At 37.0% G+C, this 14,702-nt stretch overlaps 1 protein-coding gene across 1 annotated transcript in view; it reads left to right on the top strand.

The window, feature by feature from the left end:
- GABBR2 (gamma-aminobutyric acid type B receptor subunit 2) overlaps window positions 1-14,702 on the top strand; it is a 490,629-nt gene that overhangs the window by 227,411 nt on the left and 248,516 nt on the right. Inside the window, exons 5-7 of the mRNA XM_040588223.1 lie at window positions 4,289-4,354; window positions 10,472-10,663; window positions 11,800-12,036. Of these exons, the coding sequence (XP_040444157.1) occupies window positions 4,289-4,354; window positions 10,472-10,663; window positions 11,800-12,036 (495 nt within the window). The remainder of the gene's footprint in view (window positions 1-4,288; window positions 4,355-10,471; window positions 10,664-11,799; window positions 12,037-14,702) is intronic.

The following is a 14,702-nucleotide window of genomic DNA, read 5'->3' on the forward strand; positions in this document are numbered from 1 at the left end:
AATGGCAGTGGAGGGGAGAAGTTGTTCTTCATCCCTCAGTGGAGCATCTTAGATGTTTTGATCCTCACTGTCTTCAGGGTTTATATTACTCAGCTGCCAGTAGTACCAAAGACACTTTAGGGGGTGAATAATATCCTCACCTATAAGAAAGAAAGAAGAGAGAAAGAGAATAATTCATATTTGAGGCTATAGTCTTCATTTATAAAACATGTTTTAATGGACAGTCTGCCACAACTGTGGGTAAATGAAATGTAACTGTTCTTCATTTCTTGTTTGAAGTTTAGTCCATGTGCGAACATATGTATTGCTTACCGAGGGGCAAAGCTTAAATGCTGATATTGCTACTCTAATCTCTGAAAAGAGTAAATATGACAGCTCACCATCTGGCAAATGGGCTAAACATCGGTCTTTTTATCTAAGTGCAGTTTTTGGGAGTTGCCTTCCCCCTGGGATGTTTTTAATCATCTCATAGATCACCTGCCTAGTTCCATGAATTAAAAACTCTTCTGTCAAATACGCTTTGGCTCTATGCAAGCAATTTACAGCTCTGTGAGAAAGGAAGAGTACTTGACACTTGCTGGGATCCAGTGGGTGACTTTGATCCCTACAAGAGAGTTACACTGTGTTAACTTGCATCGGTCCCGTGAGGAAATCATACTGGTTGATAGTCAGTGATTGAAAGGAGGAAAAAAATTTTGTCCCAGGAAGTATCTGATGTATCTCTTTGCATGAGACTATAATATGGACGTATACCCTGACCCACAAGTGCTGACATGAATCCGGCTCTGATAAACTTCAGTGCAGACTTCATTGTCCATCCAGATGAAATCTCTGCAAGGGATTTGAGCTATGTCCAGTTGAATGAATTTGAGATGTCAGTGTTTTTTATGCAGGACAGAGCCAGCAGACCCAAGCCTGGCATCAAACGGATCTAAGCCTGTTTACTGTATTAAATGCAATTCTTCAGGAACAAATTTGGGAAAAATATGGAAGGGGGTGCAAAAAGCGGAGTTGGGGAGATAGAGACTTACTGAACATTGTGTCATTGCGCAAAGGAAAAATGTTATGCGTGGAAGAGGAAAAGTTGTTGTATGGACTTCCCTAAATTAATTCCTTCTGCATGTGTTCTAACATACAACTCTTCGCTTACAAGCACAGCATCTCACTGCATTGTGTTGATATCTGTGTGGTTATAAACAGGAAGAATCTTTTATGATAAAATCTAACCAACTAGAACTATATATTATGTTCCTTATGATGGAACTTTATGAAGCTGGACAAAGAAAAAGATACTCAGGCATATATTTGCTGTCAGCTTGACTCTGTGATCCCTTGCTCTCCACTGAGCCCAGCAACATCCCTGTCTAATTCTGGATCTTCATCCCAGTCTGAAGTTCCTTGCTTACTCAGTGCTGTGCTGCTTCTCTGATTTCTTATCTCCCTCTGAATACCTTTGTCTAGCCTGTAGTTCCATTTTCTTCTGGATTTACTTTCTGAGATTGCATTTTTCCTAACAGTAATTATTTGTCAAGTTTATTACTTTGCCATACTCGTGAAAAGTACTAATTGTCCCTCCCAAACTCCTTATTCAATAACGGTATCAAACCTACTGCTACTTCCCCAGGTCTTTGCTCCATCTTTGCCTAAAAAGTGTAAGTACTCATTACCTAAATTCCTTATGGGATCTGTCTATCATTCCCAAGTGCCCTTTTTTGTCTCACTGGATCCTACCTCCAGTCACTTTATTTATGGACTCTCAGCTTTATCTTCTTGGATCTATCTCTGGCCAGTATTGAGCATAAGTGAATTGTGATTTTTTGCCACACCTCAAAGGGTTAATACTTGGACAAATGTAGGGGAGAACTGGGGATTCATATTTCTGCCAGAGAACCTTCTTTTTTTAGCATATTGCACATAAAAAGACATGGAAAAGAATATTACTAAGGTTATTGAGTCTTTGGGAAAAAATCAGAATTTAACTTTCATTCGCTGTAGTCTTCAATGACACAATACTTGAAATGGAGGACTCATGACTGACTGATTCTTTAACGGGGGTAACAGAACATTTCTTTTGATCTTCTTCGTCAGTTTGTGGTTGGATACCATCCAAATCTTTTAATTAATAGAGACATGTTAGTGTCCTCCTTACTTGTAGTGAGTGCTTCAAACCCAGTAATTTATGTGTTAACATGGAAGCTCAATAATTTAGGCAAAAGAACATTTGAGTATTGTGTCTTGGCTTGATCATACATCCAAAGGATGGCAGAACATCAGGGATCATCAAGTTCTAGAGCCATAGCTGACCTTTGAAACTCGTTTAGTGAAGCTTTCTAGTTGAGCATCAGGGATTTTCAAGAACTTGGTTTGGATATGGTTCTCACGCTTCGGAGATTTCCTGATCTGGCATTGGAATCTCAGCCCATCCTGGAAGTGGAGATTCCTGCCTGACAGAAAATTCAACTTCCCTGAAATCCTTAGTCCGATATTGAGATGCACTATACTTCTTGTAGTGCTTTACAGTACAAGAAGGGTCATTGTGGGAAATGTACTCTGGGTTTTGTGATAATCGGTTGGAAACAACATCCTAAGGCATGGAACCACACACCACAGACACTACAGCTGTTGCACAGCCAGCAGGCATTATTCTCTATACCCTGCCTACAGTCTCTACTGCTCGTAAACTATGAGGCCACACATCTTCTGGTGGGTTTTTTGTTGGTTTTTTTTCGTTGTTGTTTTTTATTTGGTTCTTATCATGTTATAAAATTAAAAGGAATTCATTAAAAAATGAGTTTAATAATTATGTGCTGTGCCATTTTATTTTTTAACAAAACTTTGCTACTCTTTTTTCAAATATTACATCTGAAGTTTTATATTCAGAGAGGTCAAGTGATTCAGAGCCGGAGTTCCAAGAGTGACCAAAATTATTTTAAGATGTGAAAAACAGAAATAATAGGTGAGAGGGATTTTTGCTGCATAATTTCTAAAATCTATTTGTTGTCCTTACAAAAACTGTAATACCATTGCTGTAGTTTGTGTAATTTGTTTCTTTATTTTTATGTGACCTGTTAGATTTATTTAAAAAGAATCTAATCTACTTCAGTAAGATTTACATAACTTTATCAATCTGCAACTAAATATAAAAACAAAGACAAGCAGATTTCCTGAAAATGGACAGCTTCAGAATGAGCAAAGCATATTATGTTCTTGTGACTTATCCATGCTGAGTGATACTAATTTCATGCATTTAATTGCAGAAGCATTCTAGTATCTTTTTGCTCTGTCCATCACAATATTTTCTGGTGAACAGGAAATAAACATTGAAATTACCTGAACTGAAAATTTTTGATAAATTGATTTAATTAAAACTGAATTTTTATTTTTTTTGCTACTGAAATTCACACTGAATTATCTGTTTCTTTTTTCCTTGGAGAGGCAAAGAGCTGTTAGTAATTCTAACCAAGTGTTTTATAAAAGAAATGAAAAATCAGATTTGCTCAAGCTTTTGTGAGAACTCGGCTTTTTGTGATATAAAAGGTAATATTAAGTCATAAGCAGCTGTCTGTTCTATGTTATATAGATGTTAGCAGCAATTTTTCACAGGAGAAAACTGTTAACGCTGGTCCTTAAGAAATATTTTCTTGCATATGCTCCTGAGTTTAGGAATATTTTCTAAATATATTTCTAAGTATGAAAGTAAAATGATCTCTGCTGACTTCAGTCATAGATGCTTGAAGTGTGATGACTTTTTTAATGTGTGGAGGTGGGAGGGAGGAGGAGAGGAGGGATTGACAATGTGTTATGGTGACTGTAGAGAAGATGTTGTACGAGTAAAACCTTTTAAAATTACTAAAGTGGGCATAATATCAAGGCATTTTATTTCACTTACAAATCTTCAGTCTCTCAACTTTACAGCATTAGGTCATGTAAGCAGTGAAAAACATATTTTCAGCTGGGTTTAACATGCAAGATTTTAAAATAAATCTTGCAAAGTATCAAAATAATATTTGATATTTTAGTGTTATTGAGTAGTAATATTTGACAAGATAAACAGTTTTATTCTTGTTAGTGCTACTGCTTAATAATTTTCTTCAAACACCTCAGCTGCTTTCTCTTGCAGTATTTCAATTTTTTAAAGGTATAGAAAAATGGAGTAGTTCTGATTTAATTTTGCTGTCTGCAGCTGTAATTTGTGCTAACTCTCTACACAATTTGAATGGCCAACTGAAGTGGTTTCTGGAAAGGCTGTGACTGTGTTTAACTGCCATGTATTTTATTCAATCTGCAGGGTAATGATGTTCGAATAATCCTTGGCCAGTTTGATGAGGAAATGGCTGTGAAAGTTTTCTGCTGTGTAAGTAAATATATTTAATTGCGTATCAGAATAAAGAATGTGTTACATTTGAATGTAAAGTAATTCGAGCATGAGCATTTCCTCATGGGGTTCAGTTATGTCAAGATTTATATCCTAAAGAGAGATTGCACATGCTTAGCTGCATTTCTGTTTCAATAAAATACTTTGTACTTGACTGAAGTGGAATTTAGGCATGGAGTGCATGGTTAGCTTCTTCTTACTGCTTTCCTGTAGTGGAGTTATATGCCAAATCGAGCTTGAGCATTTCTCTTCATGTCAGATCCAGTGGAACACTTGTATATTTAGCAGCAGATACAGAAAACTGTAAGATCTGAATCTTGTCCAGAATTTGTGTTCTGGTGGTAATGTCTGCATTATATGGTTTTGCATGCTTCGCTTTGAAAGAGTAAGAAATTCAAGCTCTTCCTATACATGCTAACTAAGCAACCTTAAATAGTTTCTGCTACTCAAAATGTTGCTAATTGTACAGTTGTCATTCACTTCTGACTGCTGTATGTTTTACATGTTTTACATGTTTTGTAAAAAAAATATATTTTTTGAATTAAAAGAAATACAGTAAGACCAGCATACATAAAATTCTCTATCCTCACTATTTGTTTGTGTGTGAATGTCCTGCAAACGTGCATAGCGTGATTGCCATTGAAAGTAGCAGGATTAAAATGTAGCTCTTTATTTGTACCTAAAAAAAAAATATTAAAAAAATCCCAAACAGGCAGATTTTAGTGGCCTAAATTTTGTACTGGCATCAAATTCTTAGTCTAAATAACCAGATTAATCCTGTATGAGCCAAGAACACAATAAATATAATGGAAAAGCAATAATGATGGCATCTAAATTTCAGAGGTTGTTCTTTAGTGTTCACTTAGAGACAGTTGCCTATCCAAGCAAAGAAGGGAAAGGCAGAAGTTCAAAATCTGAGCGCTACATGTGCCTCAGACACATGTTGGCTCATACTCAGCAGCTGTCCTAGTTGCTGGCAAAATTTGGAAAGGAGATTGTAGAATATATTTGGAAGGAACAAAATCTGTTTGCATCCAAACGGAAAAGGAAAGTATTATTTTCTTTTTCATTCTTCTCATCTGTGATAGGTCTTTGCATATAGATCTTTTTGTTCCAGCATTTAAATTGGATTGACAAAGATAATCTCCCATTTTTCCATTCCTGGAAGAAAGAATTGTCCTTCCGCAGCCCAGCTCCTCCTCTGATCTCTTGCGGTTGGGCTGCATTTCCCCAGCTGAGGGGTCCCAATCGGAACTTTCTTCCAGCCGAACATTAGACAAGAGATTGGCTTTACTTACGTATCTAGTTGCCTTCCTTTACAATTATTTTCCAAATCTGTGTGCATTTGAGGGCACTGAAGAAGTCCTTGGAGGGGCAGGGTGTCCTCTTGTCTGCACCACTCTGGTCTGAAGGGTTTTGGATGTGAGATGTCTCTCTCACATGGACGCCCACTGGAGCTTTCTGTGGCAATGGTTTAGTACTAACATGGGAAGTGTGTGTAATTCAGAAAGGTTTGAAGGGTGAGGGCTGCTTCAAAAGTACATTAGTGTCAAAAATAGTAAGGTGGATTTTTCTGGAGCCTGGAGAAATCTGAGAGATCATGTGTTTAGGCTTGTATAAATGTATGTATATGAGAGTTTCAGCAGGAGACTGAATGCAAAGAAGGGCAGTTCAAAGTAGGTCATTTATATATTAATGCACTACAATATGTCAGTAATCTTGTTATTAGTCATAAAATGTATTGTTGACTCATGCGCTCCTACAGCTATGTGTCTAAGAGTACAATAATTTAGATATGCCAAGTTTTTTAACCCACTTCTCCAGGTATCTTCAGACAGGTTTCACTTGTGATTCCATTATATCTAGCAGGGTGTCTGAAATCAGCCAGAGAAAGGCTTTGAGTTTGTTAATGGAAGGTGCTGTTGTACTACTGCAAGATTATTTTTGTTTTCTTCTGATTGTGGTTATAACCAGAATTTTATTTGCTAATGATTTATGTAGGTGGGAAAATCTTTAAAGTCTTCCTCAATTTTCTGTCTGGATTCAACAATCATGTGCTGTGAGGTGTCCTCAGGATATCCATCAGAGTTTATACAGAATCATAGAATAATTCAGGTTAGAAAAGACCTTTAAGATCATCGAGTCCAACTATTAACCTAACACTGCCAAGTCCACCATTAAACCATGTCCCTAAGTGCCACATCTACAAGTCTTTTAAATACCTCCAGGGGTGGTGACTCAACCACTTCCCTGGGCAGCATGTTCCAATGCCCGAGAACCCTTTTGGTGAAGAAATTTTTCCTAATATTCAATCTAAACCTCCCCTGGCACAATTTGAAGCCATTTTTTCTTGTTTGTCACTTGTTACTTGGAAGAAGAGATTAACACCCATCTTGCTACAACCTCCTTTCAGGCAGTTGTAGGGAGCAATGTCTCCCCTCAGCCGCCCTTTCTCCAGACTAAACAACCCCAGTTCCCTCAGCCGCTCCTCATCAGATTTGTGCTCCGGACCCTTCACCAGCTTCATTGCTCTTCTTTGGGCAAAGTATGCTCATTTTCATTTTGCCTGGCTATTTCTTCCCCCTCCCCCCAGAACACACACACCCAAAAGATGCAGGGCACATAACTCAAAGATAAATGGACTAAAAGTCAGTCTAATTCAGTACCAAACTTTAAAAATGTGACAGGGCTAATTCAAGACAAAGTGAATGTTAGGAGATGTTTCCTACAATGATTTAAATAAGCTTAAGTATTCATTTAACACTAGTGTCAAAAACACTTAGCGATTTTAATTCTATGGGAAATCTTAGCTTTCTAATGTTTTCAGCTCAGTGGGATGAATATGATATTTTTCATGCATAGAAATTAGGGTATTTTGGTCGAAACTTAACACTTCAACGATCAAAATGGTCAACTGTGCTGGATAGACATCATTTTTCATTTGAAATTGAATTAACATGAAATTGCAACTTCCCAATGACAACGTCAGTTCTGCAGAAAATTTTATTTTAAAAGGATTGTTAGTGGGAAATTTTCCAACAAATTATCTTGAAGCCATATAGATAAAGCAGCATAATCATGCACACATCAAGACTGACATAGCTGAGAACAATTATCTGTCTGAAGACAATTAAAGAAGATGACTATTATGCATAGGTCACTGCATGAGATTTAGGTGGCTCTTTTACTAAACATTTAATAATAAATAAAGCCAGACTTAATCAACACAGTTGATATGAAAGGAATGGACCCTATTCTCCTTGAGCTGATAAAGCTTTACGACTGAGTCTCTGTTTTGGAATTAAAGGCACTGTTGGTTTCTAATGACAGATGGAGGTTCATTGCAATTCAGAAGTTTACAGGCATTCTTGTAGGGGTGGGCTATAGGTTGTGTCCATGCTGACATGATGGAACCATAATGGAAATTCAGTGGGGATAGGGTTTTTCAGGCCCTTTTAAACAAACTGCCATTAATTGTTTACTACACTTAGAAATATCTCTTACAGAAATTTCTTTGCTGTAAATAAGCATCTCTTTATGGATACAAACCAGAATGAAAAGTTAAAAAAAAAAAAATAAAATTCAGTCTCACAAGGGCAAAAAATGTCTAGGATGGTTTCCTGGCTGCTTGACAGCAACTCAGGGCTTTTCAGCCTAGGTAGGACATGTGGGAAAGATTAGGGAAGACATATGACTGTTCTAATGGTACAAAGCATTTGTTAACCTTCTTTGCCTTGCTCTTGTGTGCCAACAAATCTTCCTTTTAGAAGCTATAACCTGTTAAGAAGTGGTCTGTGGGCATTCAAACAATTCAAGAAAGATCTACATATTTCAAGGAAATATACCTTTTAGGCATCAAGGTCATCTCCATTTAGCAGAATCAACAGGGAGGAAATGGCGGCAAAAGCATTATTTCGAAATAAGTCTTCTGGCACACTGAAATGCCTGAACACTAACAACTGTGCTGTCACTAGAAAAATGACTACATGGTCATGGTGCTCCGCTTTGGAGGAGATGATTTGACTCCTTCTTTTGTCTTCCCCAGACAACCCTTCGGATCCTATCATTTCACCATATCTCGAATGAAGAGCTGCCAGCTCTTAAGTGTTTGTTGTTGTTTTTTTAAAAACTAATTCTTGCAAGAATGTGCAAGTTTCAGTCCAGCCTTTTTGGGAATGATCCCTTGTTACCAGTATGGAATTCCTGGCTATTTTGAAACTTTCCATTTTCAGCCCATATCCCAGGACGTTTACAGGTTGTTCAGGAAACAGGCTCAGGTGCTTATAGAAACTGAAAATTTCCAATAGCTCCAATTTCAGAAAAGTTCACAGCCAATACTTTCTTGCAACACATGATTTGATACTTTATAGAGCAAGGGAAGCTACAGAAGATTGTCCTTCTCTGAAAGCACTATTTTGTGTCAACTTGTGTCCTCAGTGATTTGAAAACTGTCAGATAAAAGACACTATACCAATGAAAGGTCTTGAATGACCTAATTGTGTAATGGAAACTCTTTTAGACATCAGGAGGTATTGCAAGATGGGACTGCTGTTTTACTCGCAAGTGGACCTGGGATGCAATGTCATCATAGCAGGAGTGGAGATGGGCAGGAGGGCAAAAGCAGATGGATTTCTGCAAGGGTAGAATTAATGAGCGAGAGAGAGACAATTTATGTGGATTGTGAAATAAGTAAGATATGAGACGCAAGGCACTGGGTTTCAGAAGGAGCACTTTCAAGCAACGTTGTATACAAATGCATGAAATTTGATTTTGGCTGAACAAAAGCTCCTGCAACCAGGGGTCAAACAAATCTGCTTTGTGCACAATACATTTATGAACTGTGTTGGCCTATATATAGCCTTCAGGTATAATAGCCTTCACAGATTTAAAGCCCAATTTTAATTTGGGTTTTAATGTATTTAGGTGGCTGCCCTATTTCACATTTTTTGCCATTCATCTTTATTTATCTGGTAGGTTTCTGGTGTGATTTTTGGGATACTTTTCAGAATGGTTGTGTTCTGAATGACTAATATGTCCTGTTTGCATTCTCACATTTTCCTCCTTCTGTAACATTTTCTGTGAAGATGTAGCAGTTTTCTAGTTAAGAGCTCTAAGGCTGCACCACGTATTTCTAAAAATGGGAATTTTTATCTTATGTCTTGTATCTCCAGTATTGCTTATATTAGGAGCCAAAGAAGCATGAAACCTGCTGTTTTGAAATGGAGTCTGACTGAAATGTCAAAAGAAAAATATCTAGTTACAAGACAGTGAGAGAAACATCAGAGATAAAATTTACCGATTTTATCCTAGAACACTCCTTGCAATGGAATACGCTATCTGTTGTGAATATATCAGCTCCTAGGCCCAACAGCATATGTGCCTGACTAATAAAGCATTTATGTTTCCTGTTGTATGTATCTGCTACGTATTGAAAAGAGATAACCAGCATCTCGGTATCTTGGAGCAGAGCAGGCTGTATTCAGTATTCAAATAATAAGGAATTCCACCTGTAGAAATTTCTTTCTTAAAAAGAAGAAATCACTGAGATTTGCTTGCTTTATCGATTTACTGTTGATGCATGCTGCCTGTGGTCTCTGTTTTAGCAGTCACTTAGTTCATATTTGCAACATTGTGATTTGATGCTGCCTAGGATCCAAGTTTTCTTAATTAAACTTATCCTGTTTCATGGTATCATAGGATGGTATTAGGATGATAACAACTTAGTTTAAATGTGCTAGCATGGTGGTCCCACCACTCATGTAATAGTTGTGTTAGGGAGAATTTTCTGTGCAAACGCTGTGTCTTCTGCCAGTGTTCCTCTTTATCTCCCCTTGTTCTAGAATTCAATATTTTATTTTTCTGTTTTGGAAAAAATGTTCTATTAAAATAAAAATAGGTTTTAGTAAATTCTCTTCTAATGGCCTGAATTTTAAAGACGGGACTTTTAAAGAAAGGAGTCTTAATTATGAGCTACTAATTATTCTAAACTATTAACTTCATTAATAATGGAAAAAATGTGAAAAGAAAGCAATTACTTTTATGTTCAATATGTCTATTACAATATCTATTAGCTTTTCTATTTTTCTTTCTTTGTAGGCTTATGATGAAGAAATGTATGGCAGCAAATATCAATGGATTATTCCAGGGTGGTATGAAAACCTTTGGTGGGAATCCTGGATTAATTCCTCACAATGTCTCAGCAAAAATCTTCTTGCAGCCATGGAAGGTTATATTGGAGTGGATTTTGAGCCTCTCAGCTCAAAAGTGACAAAGACCATCTCAGGAAGGGTTAGTATTTTTCCTTCATCTATTTTATTACACCATCAGTTGTCTCAGAAGTGTCTTGACACAGCAAAGCACCGAGGAGGGAGGTGAAGCTAAAGGGTTCCTCTACATAGAGAGCTGGCAGTCATCATGGTTAGTCTCATCCTTCCACTGGTTTGCAATTTTAAAATATTTGGAAATAAATTCCAATTCTCTACAGGGTAAGGAAGCAGTAAAGTCCCTTGCCTCAAATCTGTTCTCTTTCCCTGGTATGAACATTACAAGTTAAATGTACAGTAAAGCTGGAATTGCAGTCAGCAGCTTCATGTGCTGTGTCATGTCGGGTTAAATTGTTGAGTGCAGAAACAGCAAACTTTTATGTTTAAACCTAATCCTGAAAATGTTTAATTTCATTGCTGATTTTTGTGTCTCAGAACTGTGGGGGAGGTAGGCAGGGGTTATTTTAAATATGTAAATATGTGGTATTTCCACATATTTAAAGTACATAACATTTTATCACAGAACAAATTCATGCAAGCTCTGGCCAACGAATAAACGTCCCTGGTTTTGCTGCTTTTCATCTTTTTTTCATCTCTCTTTCATGCCTTGCTGAGTGAGCATGCAAGGCAACTTCACGAAAAGGCAACTCATCATAAGATAGCACACCACAAAGAGCATAGTAAAACACACACAAATTGCCACTCAGCTAATTTCATATTAAGCAAATAGTTGCTCAAGTGAAGGTTATTTGATTTGCATTATTCTATAAAGTGTAATCAGATCATTCATTTGCAGGGATAGAGACTTCCTCTTTGTCTGGTATTATGTCTGACCAGTATGCTGGTACCCTTGTTTGAACTGAAGCCTTTTGTACCAAACCAAAAAACCCCCGAGAAAGTTGTCCTTCATACAGAGAAGCAGAACAACTGCTTTTCAGCCTGTCTCCTAGGTCTCCCTCCCAGTCTCACCATCAATTTTGTAAGTCAGGTAGCATTTGTTTTTGGAATCATAGTTTCTTTTTTAATTTTTGTTTTGGCAACCGTTTCTGTATTAGTCATGCATGTCTTTAAATTGGAGGGTGCAGTTCGAGGTGTAGGTTAGGATGCAACTCTGTAAAACGTTAAGTATTGGAGTAAACCTGAAGTTTTTCTCCTCTGCAGACTCCACAGCAATATGAAAGGGAATACAATGCTAAGCGCGGTGATGGGCAATCCAGCAAATTTCATGGTTATGCATATGATGGAATATGGGTGATTGCCAAGACCCTGCAGCGGGCAATGAAGTATCTGAATGCCACCAACAAGCACCAAAAAATTGAAGATTTTAACTACACGAATCACAAACTTGGCAAAATTTTTCTGGATGCTATGAATGAAACCAACTTCTTTGGAGTAACGGTAAGTCCTAAACAGATACTTGCATGGAGGAGGGTTGTGATTCTATGTCAGTAGCTGAAGCAAGCATTAAATTTTAAATACTCTTGAAAAAGAAACACATTATGTATTTCTTGTATCTTCAGAGCTTCCACAGTTCTACTTTATGTTAAAAATTAATGTTGTTGCCTTGAGACTCTTGCTTATTACCTGTCTTCTGATGCCAAGTGATGACACTGTACAGTTCCCAAGTTATCAGATTTTTAAGCATGGATGTCATCTGAAATAACAAGTGAGAGTGGTCTCAAGGGAACCACAAGTGTTGCAAGCCGCAGTGACCATTTCAGTGACTGTTTTAGCAGTTGAGGAGTAGCTAGAATGTGATCTGAAAATGCCTGCTATTTCTCTCCATCATTTCATTTATTTTTGGTAATAGGTATGCTAATGACTCCAACTCCAGTGCCGTACATCCTAGATATTCTTACAACATACTTCAGTTGCCATTTAAGTTTATTTATAATTTGTATTTTTTCACAGTCAAGTGCAAAGCCTGTTGACTATGACTTAAAAAGAACTGGTCACATGTAGTAATAATAATATCATTCAGTTTTCAATTGCTCCGTTGCAAATACGTAGTAAACCTTTTTTTTTTTTTTTTTTTTTTTAATTGACATTGCCTCTGGTTTTAGCAGAGTAAAATGGGCAATAGGAGTGTGGCCCTAAAACCTCTTTATTCCTTAATTGCATTTGAGGCAACATCAGTCAGAAGTTAATGGCGCATGTGTTCAGGAGGCTGTAGAGCCATACTCCTTCACCAAGAAAGATGAGCAGACTCCTTTTTAGGGGGAATGCTCTTCACAGTTTCCCGTAACAGCAAGCAAGGGACTTAGAGGGACACGCTTCGTTAAGCATGTACTTGGGCTGCAACATGGGTAGGCAAGGAAATCAGTTTTGAAGAAATATGTATTTCAGTTGTGCGCAGAGGGAGTGCTTTTAGGCACTTCCCTGCAGCAAGAGCACGCAGGAGGCTGGCGTCATTGCTGCCACTGTGCAGTTGCCTGTCAGATTCTGTCCCTATGTTAATTTAAATTGTCTTGGGTATCAATTAACCTCAAAACATGTTGAAGTAGGAGAACTAAGACTGTCATACATGTCACAAATTGGTTCAAGGAGGAAATTCCTATGTATAGACATCAGCAATGAGTACAGGCTCAACTTTTTGGTGTCCTTAATTGCTGAAGAAGCCTATGTTTTGTATCACAGTACAATTGAAGCTAATTTAGGATGTGTAAGTAAAAAACCAATCTTATGGCAAGACAATACTAGAATCTAATTTCCTGTTCAATATGAATTTTGCTTTCTTTTTACATTGAATTTGACTGAAGGTTTCTGTAAAAAGAATTGGGTATCCCATTGCATCCATAGCAGGACTGGATCTTTAATAAACCTTTCAGTCAGTAGCAGCTACGAACCAGACTGCAGGGACTCAGACATCTCTGTCTTGAGTTATTCCAAGTACAGTTATCTCTCAAGGTGGTTGAAATTGTATATTGCTTTGTAGTTCTTTTTTTTTTTTGGTGTTTTTTTTTTCTTTCCCTGTCTTAGCATTTTGCCTGCTGTTTAGTCTTGACAGATGATTATGTATAATTTCATTAGCACTGCTTAATTACCCTTCACTGCTTCCCTCCCTCCCACCAAAAAACCCACAACCCCAAATCCCCCAAAACCAAAAAACGAACCCCCTAAGATTAAGAAAGCTCTTTTTTGTTAGTTTCAGAGACACCAGCAAAACCTCACATATGAACTGCATCCCTTTAGGGAAGGAATGAATCAAAGTTTCACCAACCACATTTGGTCATGTTTACTTACTATATTCCCCCAGGTATAATGCTTTTTAAGGAAATTACCGCACAATTATTCGCTGCATTTAGTGTTTGTCTGAAGTGCTTTGTAAAACATTTCTCTACCAAGTCATCGTGACAATGCACAGCCAAAATCTGGTATTTGCAAGGGTCATGCTTGTTCCTATAATACATTCACAGAAATATTTTAATCAGAAAAATATGAAAAGAAAATCTATAGCAGCTACATTTCCTTATGATATAATTGGAACAAACAATACTCAAGTTTTTCGGGTATGAAGAAGGGTTTTATAGCAGATATGAAATGTTTTGCATTGATATTTTCAGAAAGTTGAAGGAATAGATTGATTCTTGCCAGAAATATTTTTAAACTTTTTATTTTTCAGTCTAATAAATAGCTGTAATTTCTGACCTAATTTAAAACTCTTACTGGAACACAAGTTTTACATCTTGGAGTGCCATATCTCATTTTATTTCTTCCCAGAAAAAATATTTTAGTATAAAATTTTTATAATTTATTTTTAAAAACTTATTCTAAATAAGAAAAGGACATTACTTTATTCTAGAGTATCTGTGCCAAACATAAAATGAGTTTCTAAAAAAGAAGTAGTAAAAGGAAGGACTAAGTCTTACCAATATTCAAAACCTCATCCAATGATATAGTAAACTGTGTTGTTAGTTGTTAGGTAAGAGGAGAAGGTAGACAAGAAGCTGTAGACAAGAATCTAAAAAGGCAAAATCTATTAAGAGGCATCTTTCTTTATGCTTTCTGTGAATATGATATAAGCAATACTGTCATGTCATAAATAATAAATCCCTTTACCCAGT

Source organism: Falco naumanni, chromosome 3 (genome assembly GCF_017639655.2).
Source record: "Falco naumanni isolate bFalNau1 chromosome 3, bFalNau1.pat, whole genome shotgun sequence".
Classification (NCBI taxonomy): domain Eukaryota; kingdom Metazoa; phylum Chordata; class Aves; order Falconiformes; family Falconidae; genus Falco; species Falco naumanni.